Source organism: Cygnus atratus, chromosome 4 (genome assembly GCF_013377495.2).
Source record: "Cygnus atratus isolate AKBS03 ecotype Queensland, Australia chromosome 4, CAtr_DNAZoo_HiC_assembly, whole genome shotgun sequence".
Classification (NCBI taxonomy): domain Eukaryota; kingdom Metazoa; phylum Chordata; class Aves; order Anseriformes; family Anatidae; genus Cygnus; species Cygnus atratus.
The window spans coordinates 36,495,248-36,522,514 of record NC_066365.1 but is presented as its reverse complement, the minus strand read 5'-3'; the positions used below and the strand labels follow the sequence as shown (position 1 = coordinate 36,522,514).

Below are 27,267 nucleotides of genomic sequence, written 5' to 3'. Positions count from 1 at the left end.
TTTTGACTATTTTTTTAATTAAAAAAAAAGAGTGAGCATAATGTGTACCTGGTAATTAATTATGCACCTTTTTCACTGTCTGTGCTGAATAATTAAAATACTAAGAAGGCATAGCTCAATCCCCCACACTCATTTGGGTCAAGATATGGTAAACACTAATATGGGCTAGGTAAGAGAACATTACTATGTCAATGTTTCAGTGAGGAAAAAAAGTACAAATTAGAGCAGAACAACTCAGAGTAGTTTTTGATTGGAATTCCATTAAATCTGGTTCTCCTTTGAAGAACGGTGTCATCATACACACATGCTCAGCCAAGGGCCAAGGACTCCCTTCAATTAAAAAAAAAAATCATAGAAAAATCAAACCTTCTTTCTTGTTGACACAAAGCTAAAAAACAAATATAGCCAAACATTTTCTTTTTCAATGGAAAAGGAGGTTGTTTTATTTATATTTTTTTGGTGTAATACACTGCAATTAATATATGCACATGTTTTGCTACTCAGTAGTTTTACCTTCTGGTCCCTGAGTCTTCCTGAAGGACCCATCTTCCCTATGTTAGCAATGAAGGAGAAGCAGGTGCATTTCAACAGCTCACCCACCTGACTCTGGTGTCAAAATTTAGAGACAATATGCATTGCTTTTGGTATTACCTTCCCTCCATGGTCTGACAGGAAAATTAAGCATATACTTCTACCTACTGAAAATTTAAGTGCTTCAGTGAGGTAGCCTAGGTCACATCTTTAAATATTCCTGGCAAAGACTGGCAAAGGTTTTTACTGTTGTCCCTTGAACACTCCCTCCCTCCCCTGTGATTAGCTCAATATTAGAATATAATTACAGGTTCCAGGGGAAGGGCATCTATAATTCCCGTTACACAATGCTTTCCATTAATGTTACACTTCCAATTGTTAATTCATTTTGAATGGTGAAAATTCGAGCTTACAATGTCATGTAAAGAAGAAAAAAATAGTGTTTTTTTTTTTTTTCCCCCCTCCTTGATATGATTACTGGAGCGGGATTTGGTATTCTGCACAAAGGTAATAAAGGTATGAGAGATCTAACTATTGTAAGAGCCTGCTCTGGCAAGAATCCAAATCACCTCTTCCTAACAAGGACTTGTTAAAATTCAGCAGGTACATGTTTTGAGGATTCAATCTATGCTAAATGCTTGCCAAGTCAAGGGGTCAGACAAGGCTTTTCCTTGCTGTTCTTCTCCCTGGCAGATGGTGACTGCTGCAACATGAAGCAAAGGCAGTGAGGCAGGGGGACTGTCTCTGCTGCCCTCTCAATAGTTGTTACTGCAGCCAGTGTCCGAGCTCTGAAGAGGAGGAGAAAGACAAAGATAGCCACACGTGCAGAGGAAGAAGGAGCAACCAGAGGGAAATACTTCAGCAATAGTCTGGTGAAAATGAGGAAGGAACATGAGAAAAGCCTCACAAGACGGTTCTCAGGACTCTGACTGGGGTGTTGATCAGAGAGGCTGAAATTAGTGCTTGTAAGAAGCCAGAAAAATCAACTACAGGAGAAATGAAACTTCTGTAGTTAGCTAGAGAATATTACCCTGCAGAACGTGGACTTGAACATCTGGACCCAATATATGAAATATAAACAAAATGTGTGAGACTACATTATAAAGCAACCACTAATTTTACTTAATTTTCCCATGTAGAAGTCTGAACCTCACTGAAAACTTTCATGAGGCTTTTGTAGTATTCGGGTTTCCTTTCCTTTTTTTTTTTCCCCTTTGCTATTTTCCCTCTCAAGTCTTAAAAAAAATAGATTTTTTTTTTAAACACCATAAAGATTAAATTTCTGAAATTAAGTACTTGTATTATAAAGCCTTAGAATTAATAAGGCCTGCTCAAGCTACTGCTTGACACTCTGTAATGGTTGTCTGTAACTCTCTTTCTCTTTGCAGCAGGATGCTCAGAACTAGACATTCATTCTAGAGGGGTACAACATGGTGCCGATGGCATTGATTCTTTTTTACATCTTGTTGCCTACTTCTTTCTATTTTATTTTCTTTCCTCTGTCAGATGCAATGCACACACTTGCTGTGGAAAACAAATAGTAATTTGGTTTTAGAAAAAAATTTGATGGTTGATTCAATGCATCAAAATTGGACCTTCCTGTTACTTAATGCCAGGCCCTTTTCAATACTTTAGGTAATGTAAATCTTTCCATCTAAAGTTTGTACCTCAAAATAAAAATGCTGCCTTTCTCAAGAACCGTAGACTGATGGAAAAAATCTACTTTGGAAGCTAGGCTCTCCCTTAAAAGTTTTGTTTATACTAAGACAAGATTCTCAGGAAAAAAAAAATGTTGGAGAAGGCCTGATGGGCTACGGAACGAAAAGGTTAGAGGAGAACACGTGCTTCTTCTTCTGCATAACCACTCACGCACTGCATCTCCTGCTACAAGCTCACAGGGGCTGGGGAAAGGCTGGGAGAAAGGTCAAGGAAGGTCTGCACGTGAATCCCAGCCTCTCATCCTGTCACTTTGCTCCTGCTTCCTAGACCACAGGAGTCATGATGCTGTTTGGCATACACCCTTGCATAGCAAAGGTCTCTCAGCTTGGACCTATGGCTTCCACCCAGCTCATGTGGAAGCTGTTACAGCTATCCCTCCTTCTCAACTCACACATCTTTAATATGATCTTTAAGGAAAGATGCCCTCGAACACCTGTTTAAAAAGGAGCAATTTGCTTCATAACTAGGCCATCAAAAGCCCATACCTCGTGGCCCAGACCATTCATTCTTTGTATTTGCACTTCAATCAGATTTTTGATTGGCAATTTATCTGAAATAATCTGAAATATCCTTGGCTGGCATTTTAGATGAAAACAGTGTGTCCTACATTGAGTCAAATTTTGTATTCAATGCCTGACAGGTATCGTGCCCTGCTAAGAATTATGACAGGGATGGATGAAAGCTTGGAGACTTCACCGTACACAGGGGATTTGTCACATCATTTGCTTGGTTTTACTTTTGAGGCATTATTGGAAATGCGCTCAAAAACCCAGAAGATTCTGAGCTTATTTACTACCCAAGGACTTCAGCACAGACCCTGTCACCAAGACATTAACATTGAATAGGTTTGGAAAAGAAAATAAAGAGTTTTATGAAACTGCTTTGTAACGTGCTGCCTACCAGGGTCCAAGGCTCCTTAAGCAGTGGCCAGCTCTAAGGAAGAAAAGTAGAATTGTGTGACAGATACTGCAGTGAACTCTGGTCCATCTGTTTTGTCTCTGCTGTCTTCTGGAATACAGTTGACATTAAATGACAGGAAATATTTGTACATTGGTGAATGGAAAAACAAAATATTGACTGCAAAAAATGATGATTATAAGTGGCAGCAACATTAAAAATATGATTTCAGTATGACATGAATTGCAAGCATTTGATAAAGAAGGAATAACATATATTGATCTCCCTCATTCTGTGCTATGAATGTCACTAAGATCAATGAAAGTCACAAACATACACAAAGGAAACTGTAGCATGTACCACTATGGAATAGCTGCTTCTGTTTTTACTCACACTGTAACTGCAGCATCATAACGGTTACAGTTGCACCCAGAAGACAAAACCATATTTCAGATATTGTAAGTGATAAAGCCTGAATTCCTAGCATCATTTCACATTTTTCATAAGCTAAAGGGACAACTATTGGAACGATTTTTGCACCTTTTTTTTTTTCTTTCTTAAAAAGCAATAAACTCCATACAGTTTATCAGTACAAGACATTAACTGTGCTAATGAATTCGTTCACTAAATAAGAGGTACTGGCAGTATTTTCCTAAACAGCATCATACAACGGGCGTGAAAACAAACAAACTGAAATATCTTAAATTGCTTCTGGTTTACTCAAAATTCACAGGCTTACAGGGACAACAGCAAAGCCAAAAAGCAGCAGCACACGAGTCCAGCATCACCAAACTTCTCCTGATGGCAAGAATGCACAAAACCAGCAGCACAGGCTTCCCCTTTTACAACAGCCCCCAAAGCTGTGCCCAGCACTGGCAGGAAAAAAGAAAAGCTTTACAGTTACACAGGCACCTTTATAATTTTCATACCTCAAAATTATGGCATTTCCAATAAAGGCTGCTTTTGAATCTCCATTTGCTTTTACAACTCACTTTGTTTCACAGTACTCTCTATCTCCTACTGTTAATTCTTGAAAGAAGCCTTTCAAAGATCAATCCAGTCTGTTAGGATTCCGGATGTTAAAATTGATTTTTTCTTGTCTACTTGTTCTTTTGAAAGGCTTAAAAGTGATTTGCAGCAATCAACATAAAGGAAGTTGATTGACAGAGTTTAACAAAGTGATCTAGAGGAGATTCATCAGGGGAAAACTGCATACATTAGAAACTAAAAGGTGACCACAGTTTTTCTCCATCTCCTCTTAAAACAAAATGCATTCTTTTAGATGTGAAAAATCATTCTAAAAGCTTCTACAAATAGTCAATGAAAAGCTTAGGAAAAAAAAAGTTTTAAATAAGAGTCTGCAATGGTAATCAAACAAAAGAAAGGTTAAAAAGGCAAGCATTACAACAAGCAACAAACAAATCCATTGACCTTATTCACACAAACCTCAGAACCATAGCTGCCAAACTTCCCTCAAATAAAATACAGGAGATTTAGCTGAAATGCCATTATATCTCTTCCTGTGGAAATTACGGCCTTTTTCCTCCTTGTTGCCTGACTGTTCTTTCCTTCCCAGTTTGCTCTCTCAAATTGCTTTTCCCTGCCACTCACCTTCCTTTACCTGCAACAAGAGAGCACAGCTGGAGGGTCCTCGCTGCACTCTCTAGTCAGTGGTAGAGAGGGAGAAACAGAAAGGAAAGCCTGTGGCACTTCAAGGGCTGCTCCATAAGCACCTCCAGCCACAGATGAGCAGCGGGAAGGCACAAAGAGCCCTCCTGAAGATACAGTAACTACTGCATTCCTTAAACATTTCTAAAAAATAATTTTAAAAAGCCCAAAGACAGCTCCTTAAAACTGTCCAACCAACTTTCAATGGTAATACAATGGAGTTAAATATTGCGTATCCCCACCTGACATTTTCAGTCTTCTGTTCTGAACATTTTTTTTAACCTATGGTTATGTGCACAGTACAATACGGACAGAAACTAGAATAGGCAAAGGATTTGCTTATTTGGTTCCCTGACGGTGCAGGATAAATTTTTGCGCCACTGCCGCTACTTGCAAGGCCCTTCCTTTAAATCCCAGACAAGCCTACCACCCAAGTCAAAATTATTGACTTTCATTCAACACTGCAGCTACTTCAGTTCAAGGCTGTTTTAAATTCATTTGCAGGTTATTAACAGGATAAAGCTTTTATCTGCCTAAAACTAGAGCAGAACCCCAAAATAAACGTTTTTGTGATGTTGCTTCAGGCTCATATCTTTTCATTTACTTTTTAAGTTTCTCCAGATTTTCTGGACTTTTCACCATTCTTCTGAGACTCCAATTTATTCTTACCTGCAAATATAACTAATGTGTTAATCATCTCAGCTTTCAAATCAGTTATGTGATAAAAAAGCATGTAAAGTCCCTGACATTTTAGTCTGCAAAAACCTACTATGCTTCTGTACTAACAAGTTAATTTGCATATATCATCAAATCACAGAATGGTTTGGGTTGGAAGGGACCCTAAAGCCCATCCAGTTCCAACCCCCTGCCATGGGCAGGGACACCTCCCACCAGACCAGGTTGCTCAAAGCCCCATCCAGCCTGGCCTTGAACACCTCCAGGGATGGGGCATCCACAGCTTCTCTGGGCAGCCTCTGCCAGTGCCTCACCACCCTCTGAGTGAACGATTTTTCCCTAATATCTAATCTAAAACTACTCTTTCTTAGTTCAAAACAATTATCCCTTGTCCTATCACTACAATCCCTGACAACAAGTCCCTCTCCCGCTTCTTGTAGTCCCCCTTTAGGTACCAGAATACGTCAGGGTCTTTTTTATTTATTTTTTAATCAGGTTTATATCTGTGGAATTTTTCCAGTGCTATTCTACATAATAAAGTATTTCATATAATTAGTTTGCTTCTATCTGGTAATTTACTGTAACTTACACACTGTTGTATTTATTGGAGACATAAAAGAAAAAAACATATTTGAAATGCCAACAAAAATGGAACTCAACACAGAAAACTAAGAAATTTTTCATTAATGATAAAACTTGTAGTTATGAAAGGCGGCACACAGAAGTCATTCACTCACTGAAATACTGCAGAGACTAAGGGATTTATGCAAGCTAATGATACATACAAAATGATACTTCAGTTTAATACATCACACTGCACTAGCAGCTTGCAAACCAACTACACTTCGAAACCGTCTCAGTCTTCTGCTCAATTACTCATTGCAAAAATTACATTTTTTTTCTTTAGAATACCTATCTTTGTTAAGAGACAAAAGGATTCTGTACGTGTAAACCTACAGATTAATCTGATAATGCCAAATATTAAGGTCAAGAACTATCAATTACAGACATTAAACATGATTGTTACTTAGATACGATCTTTACAAATCCAACTCACAATCACATTATGTATTTCACAGAAGTGCAAGAAATAATTCAATTACTTCCTTGCAGGCTGACCAGAATATTTTCTGTTAGCCTTGTAGAGACTTTTGTTATATATTACTTGAATCTTGTGGATAAATTTCTTGAACTCTTATACAATATATAATGCAGCATTCATTAATGCTGATAATGAAACAGTTTCTTTAGAGAATATAGCACCTGGATTCATTTTATGATAAAAACTCATTTGCTCAGTTGTTTTTCTATTCAAAGGCTCACATAACCAAAAATCTTTACATCTTCTAATTACACAGTCCTGACTGTATCAGCCTTAGTTTCTGCATAGTTGTAATTTAGAATGAAACATTTTTTTTAGCACAGTAAAGATTTTTATCAAATAATAGTAGCAATTTAGAATGAATCCAAACTTGCTTTTATTTTTAATAACATGACCTAATGAGAATTGCCATCTGTAACAAAAGCTAATTCAGCTTCCCCATTGTTGTCTAAATTTTATGTGAATGTTTTAATGAGCATACAAACATTTCAAAAATATTCTAAAAAACAGAAAATAACTTTTTATATAGAGTTACAGAATGTTGTTAAAATTTTAAGCTTTGTGAAAGTCTAAGAAATCGTTAAATGATGGCTATTTACCTTGGTCAAATTCTACAGTCAGTGGAGTGGCACTTCATAGGGTTTCACGTATAAATCTCAGAAACTGTTCATTAGTGTTAAAACAAAAGACCTTGCATGCAGAAGTGAATCAGTAGCTGGCACACTGCTGGTTGATTCTCTGCTAAACCAGGACTGGGGCCTATCACACACTTGCAACTACCTTCAGCCAGCTCTGCAGAGTAGTTCCTGGCTCAGCTCAAAACGCAAGGGATGTGAAATAATCTCCACATACCTTCTCATGCAATCCAGCGCCCGAATAAAGAAATCTTTGTGAAGCTGATGCTCGTCCCTCAAGATGGAGCACTGCTCCAGTGTCACTGACATGGATGTCCGGTCTTTGGCACTTTTGCAACAGGTGAAACGGACACCATTCAGCTTGCGGCAAATCTGAAACACAAGCAGATGTCAAAGGATTGCTCTTCTCGCTCCTCAGGTTCTCTACACACCTGCAGACTGTCAAGATCCCACAATTCTACAAGCACAGACAACTAATACAGAAAACGATATTTCTCAAGAAGAAAACTGGTATTAAAAGGTGGTAACTCAATCCTGAATCATGTGTCTGCTTACATATGATTTAACCGTCATTATAGTTAAATTATTTATTAGTGCTGCCTTGCGGATTTTCATATTCTAAGGACTATGGACATGCTGGCCTGACACAGTGGCACAAAAAGGTGAAAATGTTGCACTGAAAGGGACTGTAAATTTCTCTTTTGTTTTATAAATTTTATAGCCATAACACTTTAAAAAAAAAAAGGACCAAAAGATGATAGCTACTGATCGATAGCCCATTTCCAATTTGTCCAAATTAAACATCTTAAAAACAGATCTTAACGGTCTCCATTAGGAGGACAAGCGTGAAAATAACCTGCCCACTGAGGAAAAAGAAAGCCTTATTGGTTTGAGGAGAGAGATGCACGCAACCTTGCACTACAGTTGCCGTCTATATATTGTTTTTGCTCCCTTGATATTTACTGTAGCACACGTAACGCTCGATCCCTCAAACACGTGCTTGAACTTTATGCATAAGTACCACACAAAAATTTCTTCATAACAAACTGTGGGGTTATCATCTTTTGTCTTTTGTTTCAACAGAAAGCCTTGCCTCCTGTTTTATCACCAAAAGTCAATTAAGACAGCACTGCGACACGTGCACCATGTTTTATATTTGGACTGATGAGGAACAGGTTCTGTACAAAGCAGGAGAGACGTCCAGCACCCAAGTGGTCTGGTTCGGATACAAAACACAGTTCACGGAGGATGGCCCGGTTCTCCAAGCCAGAGAAGCAATCCAGTCTCAATCCTGTCCCCATGCCCCAGCCCAAATGAAGCAAGAAACTGATGGTGGACACAGCAACAACCACCTACTATTCCTAGTTCTTATCACGGTTAAGCAAGTTACTAAAACATCTACACTTATTTACAGGTTACCAAACCACTGCATCCAATTTCCTGAACTTGAAATATAAAGCACTTATGTTAGTCTAGACTATAAAAGAAAAAGTTGCTTGAATTTTTTCTCACTTTCTGTGACAACCACACTATTCAATTAAAGCTTAATTGTTGCAACACCTAATGAACATTGAAAGAAAATAAAGAAAAACTTTGACAAGGCTTTTTTTAACTCAGACTTGAGAACACAGAGAACTAATTCCTCATGAGGGTATGGATGCAGACAAATCCATCTTTATACTGAAATTAAAACTAGTCCTTAATTTCAACAGCTAAACTGTTCAGTGTGTGACCCAGAACAATTAAAACTTAACATGAATGACTGCCATGGAGTGCTTGCTTTCACCTGACACTGACAAAATTCTAAGAGATAAGGGAACTATGACATATTTGAAGGATACTTTCTCACTTTAAGAAGCAACTGGTTGTTGTACCAGCCCCTTAGGAGATACATTGGGTTCAAACAGGAGTTTACTAGAAAAAAATGACAGAGAGCTGACGTGCCCAATTATGGGTCTATTTTTCCCCTGATATGATTTGTCCTAAGAAAAGGTAATACCCTCTCAACCAAGCTTTGCTTGCTTCTGTCCCTGGACAGTACCAAAAGTAAACAGTTAAAAGAATAAGGCAAGGTTACAAATTACAGCACTCACACCTCAGCCTGAGGAAACATTTCAGCTAGGCCACGCATGGAGCACTGACTTAGCATCTTTCAGGATAGAATTGGAGCGTGATCTTCATAACATTACTTCAGCAAATAAGCACTTGTAAAAAAAAAATCCATTAACGGCATTCCCAGAAATTCCTCTTAAAATAAATGGCCTAGACAATACGTGCAGCCTTTTAAGGTCTTTGTGAGGATGTGTAACATCTCAGAAGTTAAGTCCAGGAAATTAACTGAACCTAACTTTGAACCCAAAGAAGTATATGATAGTAAAGGAGAATCTGTGTTTTCTTCTACAATTCAAAACTGTAAAACATATTTGCTTAAAAAAATTGGGAATTTGTATTGCAATTTAAATAATGTACTATAAGACTTTTTTATTTTATTTTTTTAAGAAAGTGTCAAGTAGAGCTGATAATGCTGTGCAAAGAGTTAACAGCTTAGTTGAAGACATTAATTCTCTTTACACTCATGTCTTTTGAAGTCCATGAGTCACCGTGGCTACTGGAATCAAACGAGTCCTACGCAAAAACCAGGTAATCATTCTGGATGGGTGACAGCCTCTGGTGCAAGGAGGGGAGACTAAACCCCAAATCCGGGCTGACAACGCCCGACTGAAGTGCTGGAGTTGGTTTTGAACTGAGAAACACTCTAGGCACAACATGCAAATGGCCATAACCACAATCTGGAGGTCTTATTTTGCATATAAATTGAATCCAAATGGCTCAATCATTTATAGTGGATTAAGCAGAAAACAATCCATTAAATTAAATAAGCAGATAAAAAATCCTTAGCTTCTGATTTAAAGAGAAATCTAGGTCAACATGATAGTCCAGCACAGATAAGTCCTCAGAATAATTCTGTTCACTAAGCAGCAGCAGTTAAAATAAATAATTAAAATGGGCAAACAGTGATCAGATGCTCAAGTAATCTAATAAGGTACAATACAACAATCTACGGTAATATCATAATATCAGAACACACAGCTATTGGTATGTGTCCAGCTTGATTTTTATCCTCACTTGTGCTCACTTCATCATATTGGGGATGTAGGAAATGTCTGTTTTTCATTAATAAGCTTTATTATTAAATATTTTTATTCATGTTCCACATGAACACAGATTTAAATTATTATCTGTGATTAAATTTAAGAAGGGGATGATAAAAGAATGTAAAACAATGAAAACTAAAACAAGGATAAATCAATATGCTGATTTCTCCTGATATAAGAGAAGAAAAGGGGTCTAGCTTACGAAATACAAATACACATTTAAATCTGTCCCATTATATTTTGGATAAGAAATGTTTGTGGTATCAACTGGCAGAAGCTTTTTGCTGTATTTTTTTTTAAATGCAGATGTGTTCTCACCAGACTACATGCAGGTGCAGACACATATGCATGTAGAAACTCACATCTCATATACTATAACAGTGGTATCCTTACAGCTGGAAATCTGACTTTCCAACGTATAAATGTAATATAGTGTAACAGTGTATATCAGCGGGTCCAGAAATACCCTTTTCAGAAAGTTATGTAAAGTAATGTAAGAGAAATACAATACAGGGAAGGAAAAACTTGAAGCACTTATGTCCAAAGAACGTTTTTCACCCATAAAATTACTTTCAGGAAATCCTGAATAGATCATAGAAGACAACTTTCTATATACAAAGATTAAATAAATTCTATCATATGCTTTGTAGCTCAGTTTATATTATCCCGGACTGTTTATCTTTTACTTCTTTGCAAAGCAACATTTCACAGTAATTGCAGAACAGACACTGAAAAAAAACCAGCTTACATTTTTATGCACAATGGATTTATGCTACAATAGCATGTGATAATATTGATTAACCCAAAGAAAAATTTTATTAGCTATATAAAAAATTATACCAGTGTTATTGATATAGACATAATTAATATTGTCATATTCCTATTGTTAATGAAAAGTCATACAAAATATTATGGAATATAATAATATAATAAATGACACTTTGCATCAAATATTTACTTCCCTTGAAGGATACATGCATTTGAAAGTTCCCCAAATCACATGGTCTTACTTTTCACTTTCAGTGGACACCAAAGGCTAAAGACTCTGCTTATACAAATGGGCAGAGCCATCAAGGGTACTTTTCTAAATCTAAAACAATTACCTATTTAAATTTCAGACTCCTGAAAAGCCTGAGGTCTTTATATGTATCTGTTTGGGTTTGTTTGTTTGTTTTTAACATACACGTGCAAAATCACAGAATCGAGGAGGGAGGGGAATCTAATGATAAAAGCAGTTTTATTGATATATATTTAAGAACCATATCCTGCATCATACCTCAGGGCTTTCTGACACTAAAGAATAAAAGCAATGTTTATTAAATAATATAAACCTTGGTTATTAAAAACATGATTTTACACAAAAAAAGTTAGATACTGTAACTGAATACTGTATAGCTCATATGAGGTGATATATTTACAGCTATGCACAATCATCCAGGGAAGAGATTCCGCTTGCCCATACAGGAGATGAATGGATCTCTGAAGAAAAGGCCCTGGGGTTGTGAAGCATTGGAACAGGCTGCCCAGGGAAGTAGTTGAGTCACCCATCTCTGGAGTACTCAAAAGATGTGTAGATGCAGTGCTTAGGGACATGGTTTAGTGGTAGACTTGGCAGTGCTAGGTTAATGGTTGGACTTGATGAACTTAAAGGTCTTTTCCAACCTAAATGATTCTATGATGGGGACCCGGTGACCAAGACCACCTCCCTGTTCCAATTCTGGCTAGGTCTACCAGTAAATGTAGGAAGAAGAGGGATATTCAGGAGTGGGATGAAAAGCCAACAAAACAGAAGGGTTAGAGCACCATTTCAGCATATCTACTTGAATAATTAAGTTTTCCAATCAAACCCTTGAAATTGATTGCATTTACTACATCAGAAAGCATGTGAAAATTAATACATCATGTGAATGTATTTGAAACAAAAGATCTTACCGTCGCAGCCAGCCACATGATTTCTACATTCTTTCTCCTCTTGGCCTGGATATTTTGATGAAGATTTTCTAGTAATCCCTTTAAATCATTTTGTTCTTGAAAATGCGGGAGGCCTAAAGAAAAAGAATGGTAGGGTTGATCATCATGGTAAGGTTGATGATAGTGCTGTGCTGACTGAAGGATGTCCTTATTAAAGGAGAGGTATATAATTTACAGCCTCATTTGGAAATGCAGGATGGAAAGCACTGGCGAAATATTTAGAGAACAAACAAATCTTACTTCTAAGTATGGGGTTATCCTCCCTGAGGGCTTCACATCTGTAAATTAAAATGTCTTCAACTTTCATCTTAAAAATGGAAGGTGAAAACATTCAAATCTTTGTTATAGTCCTGTTCGTCAACTATTACAGACATCCATTGGAAATGGATAGAGAAGTAACTGAGTGTATTTAGAGCAGCTTTGATGCTTTTTTAAAATTTATTTATTTATTTTGAGGTGAAAATATTTTGCTTTTGTTTTCAAAAGGATACATCTCATTTTTATTTTAAAATGATGCTTTAGTTCCTAATATGACCTACATTTACAGGGGTTAAACAGGACTTAACACCCTCATAAATCTAACAAATGGTATTGCTCAGTCTGCAACAAAATTAGAATTTCATTTTGAAGTACAAAGTAATTTCAAGGTTTACCTAAAACATGAAGTTTTACCTACTTTCCCTAGTTGTGCCAAACAGGATGATGTTTTGTTAATCATACACACCTAGAGGGAATTCAAGAGTAAACAATTTAATTCGCTCTTCTGTGTAGTGCATTATATAGAAGGGTTTTGTTTTAGGTGTCACCTTTATCTTTAGTAGTTTTGAAAGCAACCAAAATCTGTTTTTCTAAATGATTTCTTTTTATGTTAGGGAAATAGAAAAAAAATCAGTAATAGTATCACCAAAATAAGTCTTAGAATCAATTGAAACAAAATTAAACCAAATCTATTAAATCAGTCTTTTTCTGCAAATACATTGACTTCCCCCACTCAAGAAAAAGCAGGATGTTCCATCTAAGGGAAAAAAGCAAAACAAAACCCCTATGATTTATATGCAATTTCAGGGAGTAAAAATGATGCAACTACTATAATTCAGGTCAAAATCCACTCTCCCAATATGGTCATAGCTGGAATGATCTCTCTTCTATCAACAGGCTTTTAACTTTCATCTCTAATGAATCCCATGGTTTTTCTTTTTCATAATTTATAGTGAGAAGTAATTGAAAAAAACTATTCTAAAAATGTTTAAGGTGTGCTATATATACTGCCCACACTGAAAAAAGAAACAGCACCAAAACTCAAACAAACAAAAACACCATACAGGAAAGATACATTAAAACCAGCTTTGTAATAATTTTACTGATGATTGTTTGATCTGAACATTACGATTCCTGACCATAGAATTAGATGATGCAGAACATATAAAAATACATCAGAACCTCCTAGACTATTATACTTTCCCTGCATCTGTTCCTTGAAAACATACAGCATACAAAGAGTACTCTAAAAAGATGCTTCCAGATTATGAGACTACATCTCTAGGTAAACATTTTGTTGCCTCAAAGTAGTTTTCCTTTGATTCACAGCAGAAAATTCATCATTTCAGAGAGATGACTTCACCACAAATAAAGCAAGATTATCCTAATTTACAATATTGTCAAATGAGTTGCATCTTGACTGGATGTGACTGATAGCTTAAATTCTTTGTATCACAAAGCAGTATTAAACTGTCAAATCATTCTCATAGATTATAAAGTGGAGAAGCCTAGAAGTATGAAACAGACTCATAGACTGTGTGTTGAAATATACACGCACTACTATGTGCATTACGATGCTAAGGAAGAAAACCTTTATTTGCTTGCAGGATTTCAAAACCTTGTATGCATCTCTCTTCTCACATAGGATACCACCTTCAAACAGTGATGTTGCTGTGGGTGTTAGGTATCAAACTAGCAATACCGAGTATCAGTTGTGACACAGCTTTATCTCGTTTTATGCTCTCAGCTGCTCAATTGAGTACTAAGGCATCATTTTAATTACATATGTGCTACTAAACAAAAATCATATTTCTGTATTCTTACTATCATTAACTATCCAATAGAAGTGTGCTATTTTGGTGCCTAAACAATTATATTTAGTTGGCATTTTTGACAGGAATTTTTCTTGGGGCACATCATTATTTATTGTTTTCAGAATTTCCTATTAAGAGAGAATTAAAAAGGCTAAGGAACAGGAGACTGACAGAGTGCATGTTCATCTAAAATTAAGTAGAAAGTTGATGCTTGACATATGCAGGTTTATGCTACTAAAAACTTGCAACAATTAGGAATAGAGAGAAGTCTAGAACAGACAATGGAAACTACTGGGGTGAGAGAAAAACTAATACCAAGGGCGTCAATGCCTTTACAGGAGTGCAAAGCTTAATTCTTTGAAATGGAATATATGAAGCGAGGCTGCCTAAGAATGGTGGATGCAACAGCCTGGCCAACAGGGCTGCCAGTCTTCAAATTCTGTCTGGGTTCATGAGCTTTATTTGTAGCTACCAGCTTTGTGACATGGGTCCCGCGTTTATTTTGTAGCACAGATTTGGCACTCTAGGAAACTATCTGGAAAGGTGTGACAAAGCCATCAAGGAGCCATCAATACTGAATGGCTCTCACATGGCTATAAAATCAGGGCTGCTGCTAGCTTGGATGGAGGTTTATCTTCCTAAGGGGGAGGAACTAAAGTCCTGTGGCAGAACACCTTGGAGAATGTGTGTTCCTGCCCCTCTACTCCCCCCCAGCCCTTCACCCTGCTTCTTAAAAAACACCCCTACCCCAAAAAAAGAAAAAAAAAAATCGCTGAAAAGAGGTATGGGGATAGTGTAAGTGAGAGAGCTGGTTTAAAACACACATTCCTCCAAGCCAAAAGAGCGATATCATATAATGGCACAGAGCAACCGGGAAGTGCAGTGGAACCAGAAGGTACTTCATGTTATGTAAAAATTTGGACAAAAACCAGACTCAGTTCTCAGAGGTAGAGAAAATGCAAGAAGGGAATAATAACCAGAATAGACATGATCAGTTAGACAAGCATGGTTCCTGCAAGTCTGTACAGTCTGGAAGAAGTCCAGGAAGACTGTGCAGCACACTAATAATCCTTCTAGAAGGCAGTACAAGGTTAGTTCCTGTCATTGAAAAGGAGCAAATACTATATGCACGCAAATTTTACTTTTATGTAATCAGATCCGCTTATGAAGTCACAGATCTACCTTACACCTAATTCCAGATGAGGTTAGTTTTTCAGGAAGCTTTCTTGGCAGGATTCACCTAAACTAATTGCTAGCTTATTGTATGAGATTTTCTGTAAAAATTTTCAAAATATTAGAGATGTGAGTGGACTGATGGTCATACTGCTTACCCCTTAGGAAAAAAGCTTTCACTTCTGCCAGAATCATTAAAAAATGAAAATTTTTGCCGATATAAAAGACAAGCGCATATGTATATAGAGTAGCACATCAGATAAAACTGCAAGTACATACATTTAATGGATAATTAGCAAAAAAACCACAACAGAAGCTATTCTGTAAGAGGGCACAAGCTTTGCATAGGATTTTAAGCAGCAGTATTCACCATGAGGAATTACAAACTCGTCCTGTAGGACAACAGGTTCTTTAGGTTCAAACATAGTTACCCAAGTGGAACAGGCAGAGACCTAAATCCAAGCTATTTAAAGTCAGCCTGCACAATTTGTAAGTTTTAGGAATATAATTTAGGCATTAAGACTGCTTTAACAGGGTTATATTGATACAAATGGTCCTTGCAGTGTTTCTTTTCAGCATAGTAACAGAACACTATGTTTATGATGCCACATTTCTATAAAATTTGAATGTAGGACCCATTCTAATAGAACCATGCTATTAATATCAGTGACGTTATGATGTGGCTCATTACTGAGAAATCTGTAGATACAGATGGAAGCAGTCTGCCGTACCTTAACACATACTCGGGAAGAAGAGTAGAGGCAATGAGTGAAACTGATGAAAATTCCCACCGAGTACTTATGTACAAATATAGTAAGTACGGAGTGTCCTCCACTTGAATTATTAAAGAGTGTATCGTATTAATAATTTAAGAGAGCTGTTTGGTTCATCATTACTGCATTTCAACCTTTCTGTTGTTTTTGCTATGGCCTTGGGCCTGCAATCACTGCTGACTTCAACAGGGATGTGAACAGGCCCAAAGTGCTTAACTTGATGGAACAAATTATGGGATAGAGGTCTACATCTAAACACAGCATATTAACATTGCGCTAATACTACTTTCTTATAATCTTTCATCTATTAAACCTTTTAAAAGCCATTTGGATATTGTATTATCTTATACTCACAATCAGGAGGCATTTTTTCTGTAAACAGGTTGTAATATTCTTTTAGAAGTTCTAGGTTTTCCTGGTTAATGTTTTCTTGCAAAGTGGTATCTCCAAACCTACAAAATCACAGTAAAATGATGAAAAGTCTAAAACAAAGTCAAATCATCCTTCAGAATGCTTTCTTTGTATAAAAAATTTGATTTTTTTTTCTAGTGTTGAATATATTAAATTTTGCCAAATGTACAGCTGCTAATCTCCCATGTGCTTTGGAACTAGTATTTGGGAATGAAGTAAACAACCATTGATAAGTCTTCCCAAAACATATGGACAAAGTAATCCGTTTACATACAATCATTCAATAAAGCACAAGTTCTGATTCTCTTCACAAATCCTGAATAAACGCAAGGGTTCTCTGTGAGAATTCCAAATCAGAAGAGTACAACTCCTAAATCCCTTAATATACCTGAGCAACAGCAGTAGCAGTAATTTCTACCAGAGCTAGATGATATTGAAGCCACACAAGATGGAATAGAGGTAAGCGTCAGGAGAAAAACCTCCTGAAGGACTAATTTCTGCCACTGGAGTACTCTGGTCTGAGAGTATTTGCTATAGTCAAACTGATTAATCCTCCAGACCTTCTCAGCCCTATGCTGCTCCTGAACTGTTAGTTATTTTGTTTTCTCGTGCCTGAAACTAACGAGAAAACTCTTCCCTGCTGTTGAACAGTGATTTCTCCATTAAGCTTCACAGAACCGCAAACCACAAGCTAGCTCACTTCAGCTGCCTGTGTTTAAGCTTGCTGCAGCACACAGACATCACTGGTCACACTACAGTGCTGCAGCTGGGTAAGGCAAGTGTTCTGGGGTTTCTTGCAGCAATTTAGTCTGCTGGGAACACATCGTCCAAGTCCCCATTAACCTGCTCCTCACAGAAAACCCAGACTGCATCAGGATGCCATTACAGTTATCCACAAACTGACTATTGCTATATGGAAAAGTACCTTTTTTCCTGAGACCAAAATTTCTACAACTGTCAAGTTTGACATAGATTAAAAAAAGTCTCCTGCTACTTATACTCTGATGGATATGAATGTAAGGACAGGAGTGTCCCTTAGGCAGTTAGGACCAAGTTTCTGTGCCTCATCTTTAAAATAACGTTGAAACGAAGAAAAGGAAGACAGTAGAAAATGGTGGAAAACAAAAAAAGAGGGGCATGGATAGGTAAATGAGAAATTCAGGCAGACACAAGGGGATGCAAATCAGAAGATTCCAAATGTACTGTTATATCACATGGAAAGTAATCAAATATTTTAAAGGGCCAAAAAAGGAAATGACTCAGCTACTTCCCTCAAGAGCCATTGCTGCACTGTCACACAAGAGCATTTCTTTTAAAACAGGCACAGTATCAACTGTGCTTTATTGAAAGTAGATGTTTACATCTAATTAAGTACCATCTTGTAACAATTTATCACAAAACAATTTCTATTCTTATGTTATTTCTCCCACTAAAACACCTTTTAACAAAAACCATGTGCAGCGTTTCCAGTCTCAAAGACAAGCATGCAGTCAAGTTGAGCAATATTTTGAACAAAGACTAATGTTAACACCTGTAACCACAAGCATAAAATGTTTCTGCATGGAATAAACCAACTTGGTTTACTTGAAAGATAATTCATTAATTTTTCATTTATGGCTTTCTTTTCTTTGGGGACAATGTAGAATCACCACGGAGAAAAATGTTACCACTCTTCCTGTCACTCCACTTGCAACCCAACTGACATCTTTTCAAACTGACTCCTCTGCTTTCTACTGACTCCTTCCCTCCCCAGATGCATGCTATTTCTAAATCTTGTCAACTCTTTCTTCAGGACCTTTGTAATATATAGTCTGTCTTTCCCCACCCTACACGAGCTCTCACAACCTTGGTTACTGCACGCTCCTTTTTTTTCTAATTTCGGAAAAATGTGAAGCATCACACCTTTTGTCATTACTGACTTTGCTGTTTTTGTATGTTACTACATAGGTTGTGTTACTCTTCCCTTAAAATCACTTTTCCTTTTTTTATGGCATCAAGAATAAACTATTTTCATTTTCAAGAGCATTGCAAGCTCTCTAGAGAACTACTCACCTCTTTTTCCTCTAGTAAAATGCTAACTTTTACCTTTGTCTTCTGATTCAGCCTTCATCTCCCATTCAAATTTTATACTTAAGTTTTCCCACGCAGCACCACTCACAACTAAGAGAAGTCTCCCCAAGATATCCACACAGCTACCTGATTGCATTCCTTAGAAATCTTCCTTAAATGTCTTCTTCTACTCCTCTGTCTACAAAGGACATGATGTCAAACTCCAGTAGTGCTTAACTTCTTGCCTGTTGCCCAGGTTAACAAATTTTCTGTCTCCATGTATTTCCCCACCTATGCATAGAGTGCTTTTGGTTTTGATTTAGTAGTTTTTTGAGTTTGTTTGAATACAGCCTAAAAGAACATATGCTCTGTTAAAAAAAACAGTTAAAGAGAAAATGATGTCCACCTTGCAATTTTAGCATTGTACAAGCTTTGTAATTTAACATGACCAACAGCTAACCTTCTCTTGGGACAGAAAATTAGTAGGTTGGTGAAACTTTGACTAACATTGCACTGATAAGTTAGTTTCCAGCAATCCCTTCAGAGGACTAGTATTAGCATATTAGAATTTTAACATCAGCCTTCATGTTTCCAGAGGCATATTACTAACATATTCTATATAAATAACTAACACCCCTCAACCCTGTTTAAAAAAAAATCAAACCTAAGAAGTTGAGAAAAATGTTCTCTTTATGGTTTACGATTTGTTCAACCACCTCTAAAATGATAAGAACTTGGAATTTTCAAACTTCTGTTTGAAAAGGCCAAAGTACTGCACATTAAGACTTACCCCGTGAACTAGAAATCAATTTCCTATCTGTATCCAAGGAAAACTTGGTGTTGATTGTGTGAAATAAACAGACTAAGTCCCACATACAGCCATATCTTTACTTGGCTTTTTTCATTATTTTGCATTGCTCCATAGCTTGTACTTATTTCCTTTAACACTTTCAAAAATACACACAAAGTCAAGCTGAAATGGTCCAAGAGCAAATAACAAAAAGATTTCTTTGTAATCCTATGAGAGATATCTTGTACTAACACAGCATACTCAGATAGAAAATGAAACATTTTTCCGAAAGTGTCTTTTTACCTTTCTGCAAGTGTTTGCTGTTCATTGATTCCAACATTAAAGAGTACTGGATACATGCGAAGTAGCTTTCCTTCTTTAATCTCTTGTGGCAGCAGCTCAAACATCTTTGCTGGAAGCTGGACCTCTATAACATAATGTTCACTAGGAAAAGTAAAAGGAAGAATAAGGATAGGAATACTGATGGGTTTGCTTGAAATTATAACCTTCCTAAGTTATAGAGAACATTTAGACATAAAAATCAGTTTCTTTTTTTCCCCTTGTGTTAAAGCACAAAATGTTCTCAGACTCAGCTCAGCTGGCTTCTTTTAAGAGCACAAACTTTTATGGAAATATAAGGTGTATACGATTATATGCTCTTGATACTGACTCCCTTACTGAAGTGAAAATAGGACTAAAAGTGGAATCAGCAGAAAAAAAGTCTTCTGCTACCACACTATCAGTGTGAACACCTCAACTGTTAAAGTACATCTCACTGAATTACAAAAACAACTTCCTTTCAGAAGGCACAACTTGAACCCCGTATCCAGTCTAAATGTAAGATGGCCTATACAGAGCAAAAACTCTTCACAAAAGCCCAAAGCAAAATTTCCATTTCCTTCAGTGTCTGGATTTTTTCCCTAGGGATAGAAAGCATCACGAACTACAAAATCGACTCTGTGAAGATGATAATTAAAGGCTCATTACACAAGTAGGAGAAGGGATATGATATAACAGTTTTGTTTTTGTGTTGTGTTTGGTTTGACTTTACTAAAAATATGCTACTTTGGCTGCCAGTCCGGTTTCTGATCATGTCCTTCATTGTGGAACCCTCAAGTTGAATTTCACCTGTTTTGACGATTGATGCCTGAACTAACATGATAGAAACAATAGCATGCTGCTAGCTTTCTTTCTATTATTAGAGCAATTGGTGTAATAAAAAAGAAAAGACTAGAAGCAGATCCATTTGTCTCACAGACTTGGAAATTTTAATCATTTGAAGAGGGCCAACTGATATCAAAAACTTAAACTTTCTCTCCTGCAGAGCACACATTGGTACAGCATCAAAAAGGAAAATTAGTACAGAGGTAGTAGGGAAGGAGGATCTATATCCTACCTACAGAAACCAGGCCTACGATGTCACACAATGTGTGCACGCAAACTTAAGATGGAAAAGGGTGGGGTTTGTTCTTTTGACTTTATCTAGTTATCTTTTTAAATAATACTGTTTTGCGCGTAGTAAAATAATCACAAAATCCCTCAAACCCTTATTTTAACCTATCATGTGCTTGCTAAAGAATTAAAATACAATCTTGAGTAGCCATGTGTAGAACTTTGGGGAGAAAAGGCAGAAAACCCTGAAGAACAATGGCAGTTTCTTCAATGCCTCTGACATCCTCAGCAAGTTGGATGGATGAGTGGCACTATCTTAGAACAGGTGCTGGGATAAACAGCTTCAGCTTAGGAAAGGTAGAGCTTGTGTTTGAACCTCTACCCTGCTCAACAAAATAAAACAGGTCCAGTACAGACTTGTGACTGAAGTGTAATTGCTTGTGGCTAGAATATTGTCATGTGCTTTGGTATGGGCTAGAACTAGCGTATAGTCTGAGCAAATGTCAGATGCTTCCAGCTGGGGTGGTTATCAACAGTTATGAATGGAGGATATGTCTCAGAGGAGGGAAACAACAACAAACCTACGTGGGGAGCAGAACTATATTTGGTTTGAGTTTTATTTAATTAATTAATCCATGTGAAGGAAATACAGAGTTAGCAAGGATGACAGTAAAGAACTCTGTACAAATGATCTTTGTATAGCAACACTCATTCTCAGCCCGCATACTTATCATTCCTAGCTGCTGTGAAGCGTTACCAGAACATTTTCCTGTCATAGAGCGCTTTCAGGAGGTTGAGAAGAAATGTTGGTTTAGTCAAATTTAAAGAATGTATGTTACTAAACCAAAAATGTCATCAAGTCACTGCATTGCCACATTTCGCACCTCCAAAGATCACTACAAATCTTTCAATGTGTCAAAGAACATCGAGAAATGTTGACCTTTAGGCATGACAAATTAACATCAGTAGCATTTAAGAGCCTACCCTCCCCTTACTTTTTTTTTTATTTAAATTTACACATGTTTTTTTTTGGAGTCCCAGATATAATCCTTGGTAAACTTTAAAAATCTTTCACCAGTTGTGCAATAAGAACAACCCAATTCTCATCATTTAAGAAGAACACTACTAGACTGTGACAGAGAGCTGTCTGGCAGGTCTGGGAATGGTTCTGAAGTCAGGTAGAAAAAAAATCAAAGTACTGAAAACTGGAGGACTTGTTTGACATTAATTTCCCAACATTTTACAGGTCCAACGATTCTACTGAAGTAAGAAACAGTAATAAAATAATAAATCTTATTGTCACGTAGTATCTCTCTCTTATGGCTAGTTTCAGGGCAGAGATACTAGTTAGTTTTGGCATGTGATGGATAATAAGGCCACTACATATTCCAATGAGAAGGTAACTAACCAAGGAATTGTTACATGACTTTTTAACATTTAAAGATCTCCGGGAAAAAAAGTAAAAAACAGGAGTAGAGAAACCCAGTGTGCTTACGAGGGTAAAAAAATAAATTATCTATTTCAGGACTGATTATATAAGTTCAGGTATTCTGTATTTGTTCATCACTAAAACATGACTGTTTAAGAGTAACCCCCTTCTCTGACTATTTGCCTTATACTCTAATATTTGTTATCATCACATATAAGGATAGACAACCACTTCAGTTCTGTAAGAAAGCTTCTAACAACTACCCCCACACAGGTGACGGCCATGGACTCTGCAGCTATTTGCGGTCAGCTCCAAGAGCACACTTAGCTCTGTCCATAAATACAGAACAGGTCATTTACACGATCTTTGCTTTGCAACAGGAAAAAAAAAAAAAACAAAACAAAACACACAGTCATTGCATTTCAGCAGGGAGGTGCTTTATCCAGGAAAGCGACAACTATTTAGACTACTTCAGTGTGGCTGCAAGTGCCAGTCTGATCATGCACTTAGTTGAAAGCATTTTTTTTTTTTTTTTTAAAATCAAACCCTGTGATGACTCAAAAGTTCATGCACACAGTCAAATACTTTTATAAAATTCTTTAATACAATCTAAGTGTTAACTATATAAGAACTCAACTGCCTGAACTTAATTCCACCTGGATGGCCAGGGTCAGCCACCCACATCGGCAGGTTAGCACATTACTACTCAATGCCACACTCTTTGGATTGATTTGTTTTGATATGTCAGTCCTCAGCACTTCCCTCAAAAAACAATTACAAGTGAATACTCCGACTCTGCAAATTAAGAACTGGTAGTTTTATGTTCTGTCTTGCATTTCTACAGTATTTAAGTCTAATTAAGGCACACAATATAAAATTCATCTCCAAACACAACTACTGGAACAATCCAAAAATTATGGATTCTCTAAATGTTAATTAGAAAATACTTAGTTTTTCCACTATCTCCTCTTTTTATGTATGACTTTCCATGCTGTCTCATCACAGCTCTAAGAGAACAGGGCTCCAAACAAGTCTTAATTTTTTTTTTTTTTTTTTTTTTTTTTTTAAGTCTGCTACCAATTCCATCAAGTGAACACCTGCCAGTAAGTACAGTACAGCAATCATAGGCAGTAACTCTTCTTCCTAAAGACTGACTACTCTATCAATCCAGAATGCCTGAGGCAGCTTAAAGCTCGAGTCTTTCAAAAGCAGGACCTCCTGGTGTGACAGTTCAGTGTACCGCAGTAATGGCAGCAAGCCAGTAAACGTAGCTGCTAGATTTTTCAAGATGTTTGACTGGTGTTATTTACAAAGGATGTATTTCTTCTGTTTTATCTACACACCATAATTATTCTTAATTACTCCCGATGTGTTGCCTATCATACTCCGGCCTTCCTATTTATTTCAATCCCTTCTCGGAAGGCTCATAGGATGAGAGTGAATCATCCAGAATAATTAAGTAAATCAGTTGTGAAAGCCCCCTTCAGAGAAAAAATATCTTCTCTAAAAGTCGCTGCTTTTAGCTGAATTTAATTTACAGTCAACTCAAGAATAATGATACTATTAAGGAAGTGATTTCTGCAAAAGTAAAAACATTTGGAGCTTCAGACTGGAATAATAATGAAGATGAAAACCCCATTCCTCATGTGTAACAATCTTTTTAACCCTCTTGTAGCCACAATTAATGAACTATTTCAGTTTATGCCTTGATATTCAGCATTGCTTATGTGAGATGCATGATGTATTAGTGGCTTTGTGTAAGGACTTCTGATGTTGCATGTTCTGAACGATCTTCAGCAAATAAAATTGGCATCTGAGTTTTTTGGTTTCCATCTAAAGACAATCAAGGTTTAGCTCTTAGAAATGTCATTTAATTTATCACACTGAAAAATAAGGTTCAATAACCTCAGAAACAAGGTATGTTCAGTTAGAGGACACTTTTGTAAATATTTACCTTGCCACTTCTCTTTGATTCAGTGTCTGGATACAAGATAGATACAACAGAAACTCAACATGCAACTCAGACACTTGTGATTAATTTGTGTTATATATTTGGAACTTTAAGGTGCTCATCAGGAAAGTAACCCAGAGCCCATACTACTACTAGCTTTACAAATCCCTACTACCTCATTACCTCTCCATTTGACTCATGAAGAGGCAAATTATTGCACTTTCCATATAACAGAACTCAGCAACAAAAAAAACATTATCTGCATTTTCATGTGCTTACGGTTAAAGCTACCTGCCATTTGCTCCAGGAAACAAAGTTCTTACCGCCTTCCAGTTATAATAGGCAAAAAATCTTCGGATTTGGCTTCAATGACTTTAAACATTACTTTCTGCAAATCTGAAATTCCCACAGCCATGTCTTCTAGCATCCCCGCTTCTTCACCTATATGGAAAGATTACAGGGTTATTAACAGAGAAGACAGATCAGTCACTGAATAGGTTATAGTAAGGCAATACGTGGATTACATTTTCCAGTCTGTGCATCTAAAAATCACAGCCCTAAATCCACATTAAAGTAGCCTTCATAAAAGCAGACTGATTTTTAGAACTGCTGACAATTCTCTGTGACCTAGATAACAGAGTATTAAGCACCTCCGTAAATCAGTCTGCTTTACGTGTGCATTGAGAAAAATGGCCTTTCTGACATTATTCTATTTTAAAGTGTTTTTAAAGACTGTCCTGCTGGTGGAGGACAAAGGTTTTAAGCATAAGTGACCATCATGCAGAAAGGAGTCTGACAGCAATCTCCAAACGAGGAGCTGCAATTGCCTATGCAGCAAAGAACTGCACAAATGCTAAATCCCTCTACTTTTTTCAAAATCTCTATTTTGGGGAAGTATTCCAACACATCTAGTTCAAGGCTTTCTGAAGCAAACTGCAATTACTCTCTCCAAATGTCCTCAAAAACAGATATAAAATGATGGCACCTATAACAAGTCAGGTGTTATACAATTTTCAGGGTATCTTCACCAGTACTGACATGGTCAGGGCACAAGAGAGAGAGTGAGTAACTGTGCTGTTTGGGTTAGCTTTATAAACCTGCTTTTTTTGGGTCAGACCAAGTGCCTATACAAATGAAAACAGTACATATTAAAATCAAAAGTTTCCCTAGCTGCATTGATGAAGCCAGTCTCCTGTATTTAAGGCAATGTAGATCCGCACTCTGTGCAAAAGAATTAGCAGCTAGCGTTCCCTGAGAGATTGAAAATAACCCAAGTAATTTGTGATGTAGAATTGACAACACTGTCAATTGGCTTCAACGGTGCTATTATATAGAAGCCTACTGTCTCCTAAGGGTAATATTTTCTGATTCAATAAGGCAAATTCCTGGAGTGGAACAGAAGTTAAAATCTAAAACTCCTGGGTAAGCGTCTGGTGTGTATGCATAAAGAATTCTGTCCAAGAACAATACTTACTATATGTGCTAAGGAGTCCTTCATATTGCACAAGTAACCCAACAGTATGAAGCTGTTGTAAAAATCCTTGATCATGTAAACTCGTGTGCAATTTGATTATAAACCCACAGACCAATCCAGCGAGCTATAAAGACAATAAAAAAATGTGAAGTTACAAATGTTTTGCAGTCACAGTGAAAACAAGGCTTGCTATCATTGTACACTACAGAAGTAATATTTATATATCTCTGAAAATAACTTGGATATTTCTATTTAGTGACAATATACATAATTTCGTATTAGTATATTGCTGAGGCTTTTTACACCAAATATTCCCTTATTTTATATTACAGAAATTTCACTTGTTTTATTGGGTTGTATTATTTACAATGGAATAAATAAGACCAGGACCTCTCTTAGCAGACTATAAACATGCAAGCATGTGAATTATGATAGATTTCCAAGTAGTTAGGCACCTAATGCAAACATATCTCCTTGGCCATCATTCCCTAACTCCTTAATTATGTTAGGAAAAACATATAACTTGAGGACCAATTGTACCAATTATTTAGAGACAATCTATATGGAAAACAACATCTACAGGAGAGGATCGAAAGAACTTGAGTTTTTTACCAAGAGAAGACTAGTCTGAGAAGAGGCAGGCTGACAGTCTTTAAACTCATAAAATACTGATAGAAATGGAAAACCAATGGTCTGTTATTCATTTCCACAGTGACCAGGAGAAAAAATACCTAGCTTGAACAGCAGCAAGGAATGTTCAGGCTAGACTTGAGGTCCTTACTTCCGCATGAGGATACTGGCATATATAACCTGGGAAGACTATAAAAAATAGCTTTACAGATCCCTTCTTTGGGCGAAGCAGAGAGATTACATAATGTCTTTCAGTTCACAGCAGACCTATTTCTGTGACTCGGTGATTCAATTACTATGGATTTCCATTTACTATTCCTTTCTTTATCACATTATAAAATATTTAGGTGGATGTAATGGAAAATACATGAAAATGTTGTGATGAACTGGGCAAAAGAACAACACACACATAGTACGTTCAATTATAGCAGCATCATCAAAATAGCCACTACAGTAGGATATAAGAGACATAAGACAACCTACTGCTTGACTAAAGACAATGTCTCTCCTCAGGGTCAGCATCAAACATTGTGGCAAACCGCAGGCAAGCTCCTGAAGCAGGACAAATGCCATTGACTGCTTCGCTCTGGTCACCACCTCTCCCATGCAGTCCTTCAGCGTAATCACCAGGGGATAAAGTTGTTCATACCAGTCACCTAGAATAAGACAGATCATTAGCTCCAAAGCAGAAAAGTTGTAGTAAAAATCCTTTTCAGATTGGAGAGAGGCCTGCAGTGGCTGTCTAGCTTGTCCTAGAGTTTTAGCTAACA

The 27,267-nt window shown here is 36.9% G+C and overlaps 1 protein-coding gene across 26 annotated transcripts in view; it reads right to left on the bottom strand.

Moving 5' to 3' along the window:
• Positions 1–27,267, bottom strand: part of INPP4B (inositol polyphosphate-4-phosphatase type II B) — a 293,558-nt gene that overhangs the window by 21,190 nt on the left and 245,101 nt on the right. For 21 of the 26 annotated variants that reach the window (XM_050710636.1, XM_050710637.1, XM_050710632.1 and 18 more), the window contains 7 exons: positions 26,981–27,153; positions 25,868–25,991; positions 24,717–24,834; positions 19,925–20,065; positions 16,726–16,823; positions 12,315–12,427; positions 7,445–7,599 (listed from right to left, as the gene is read on the bottom strand). In XM_050710636.1, coding sequence (XP_050566593.1) covers positions 7,445–7,599; positions 12,315–12,427; positions 16,726–16,823; positions 19,925–20,065; positions 24,717–24,834; positions 25,868–25,991; positions 26,981–27,153 — 922 coding nt within the window. Of the gene's footprint in view, positions 1–3,150; positions 3,259–7,444; positions 7,600–12,314; positions 12,428–16,725; positions 16,824–19,924; positions 20,066–24,716; positions 24,835–25,867; positions 25,992–26,980; positions 27,154–27,267 lie in introns of all 26 variants that reach the window. The other 5 variants (XM_050710635.1, XM_050710624.1, XM_035546557.2 and 2 more) reach the window with 2 other exon arrangements.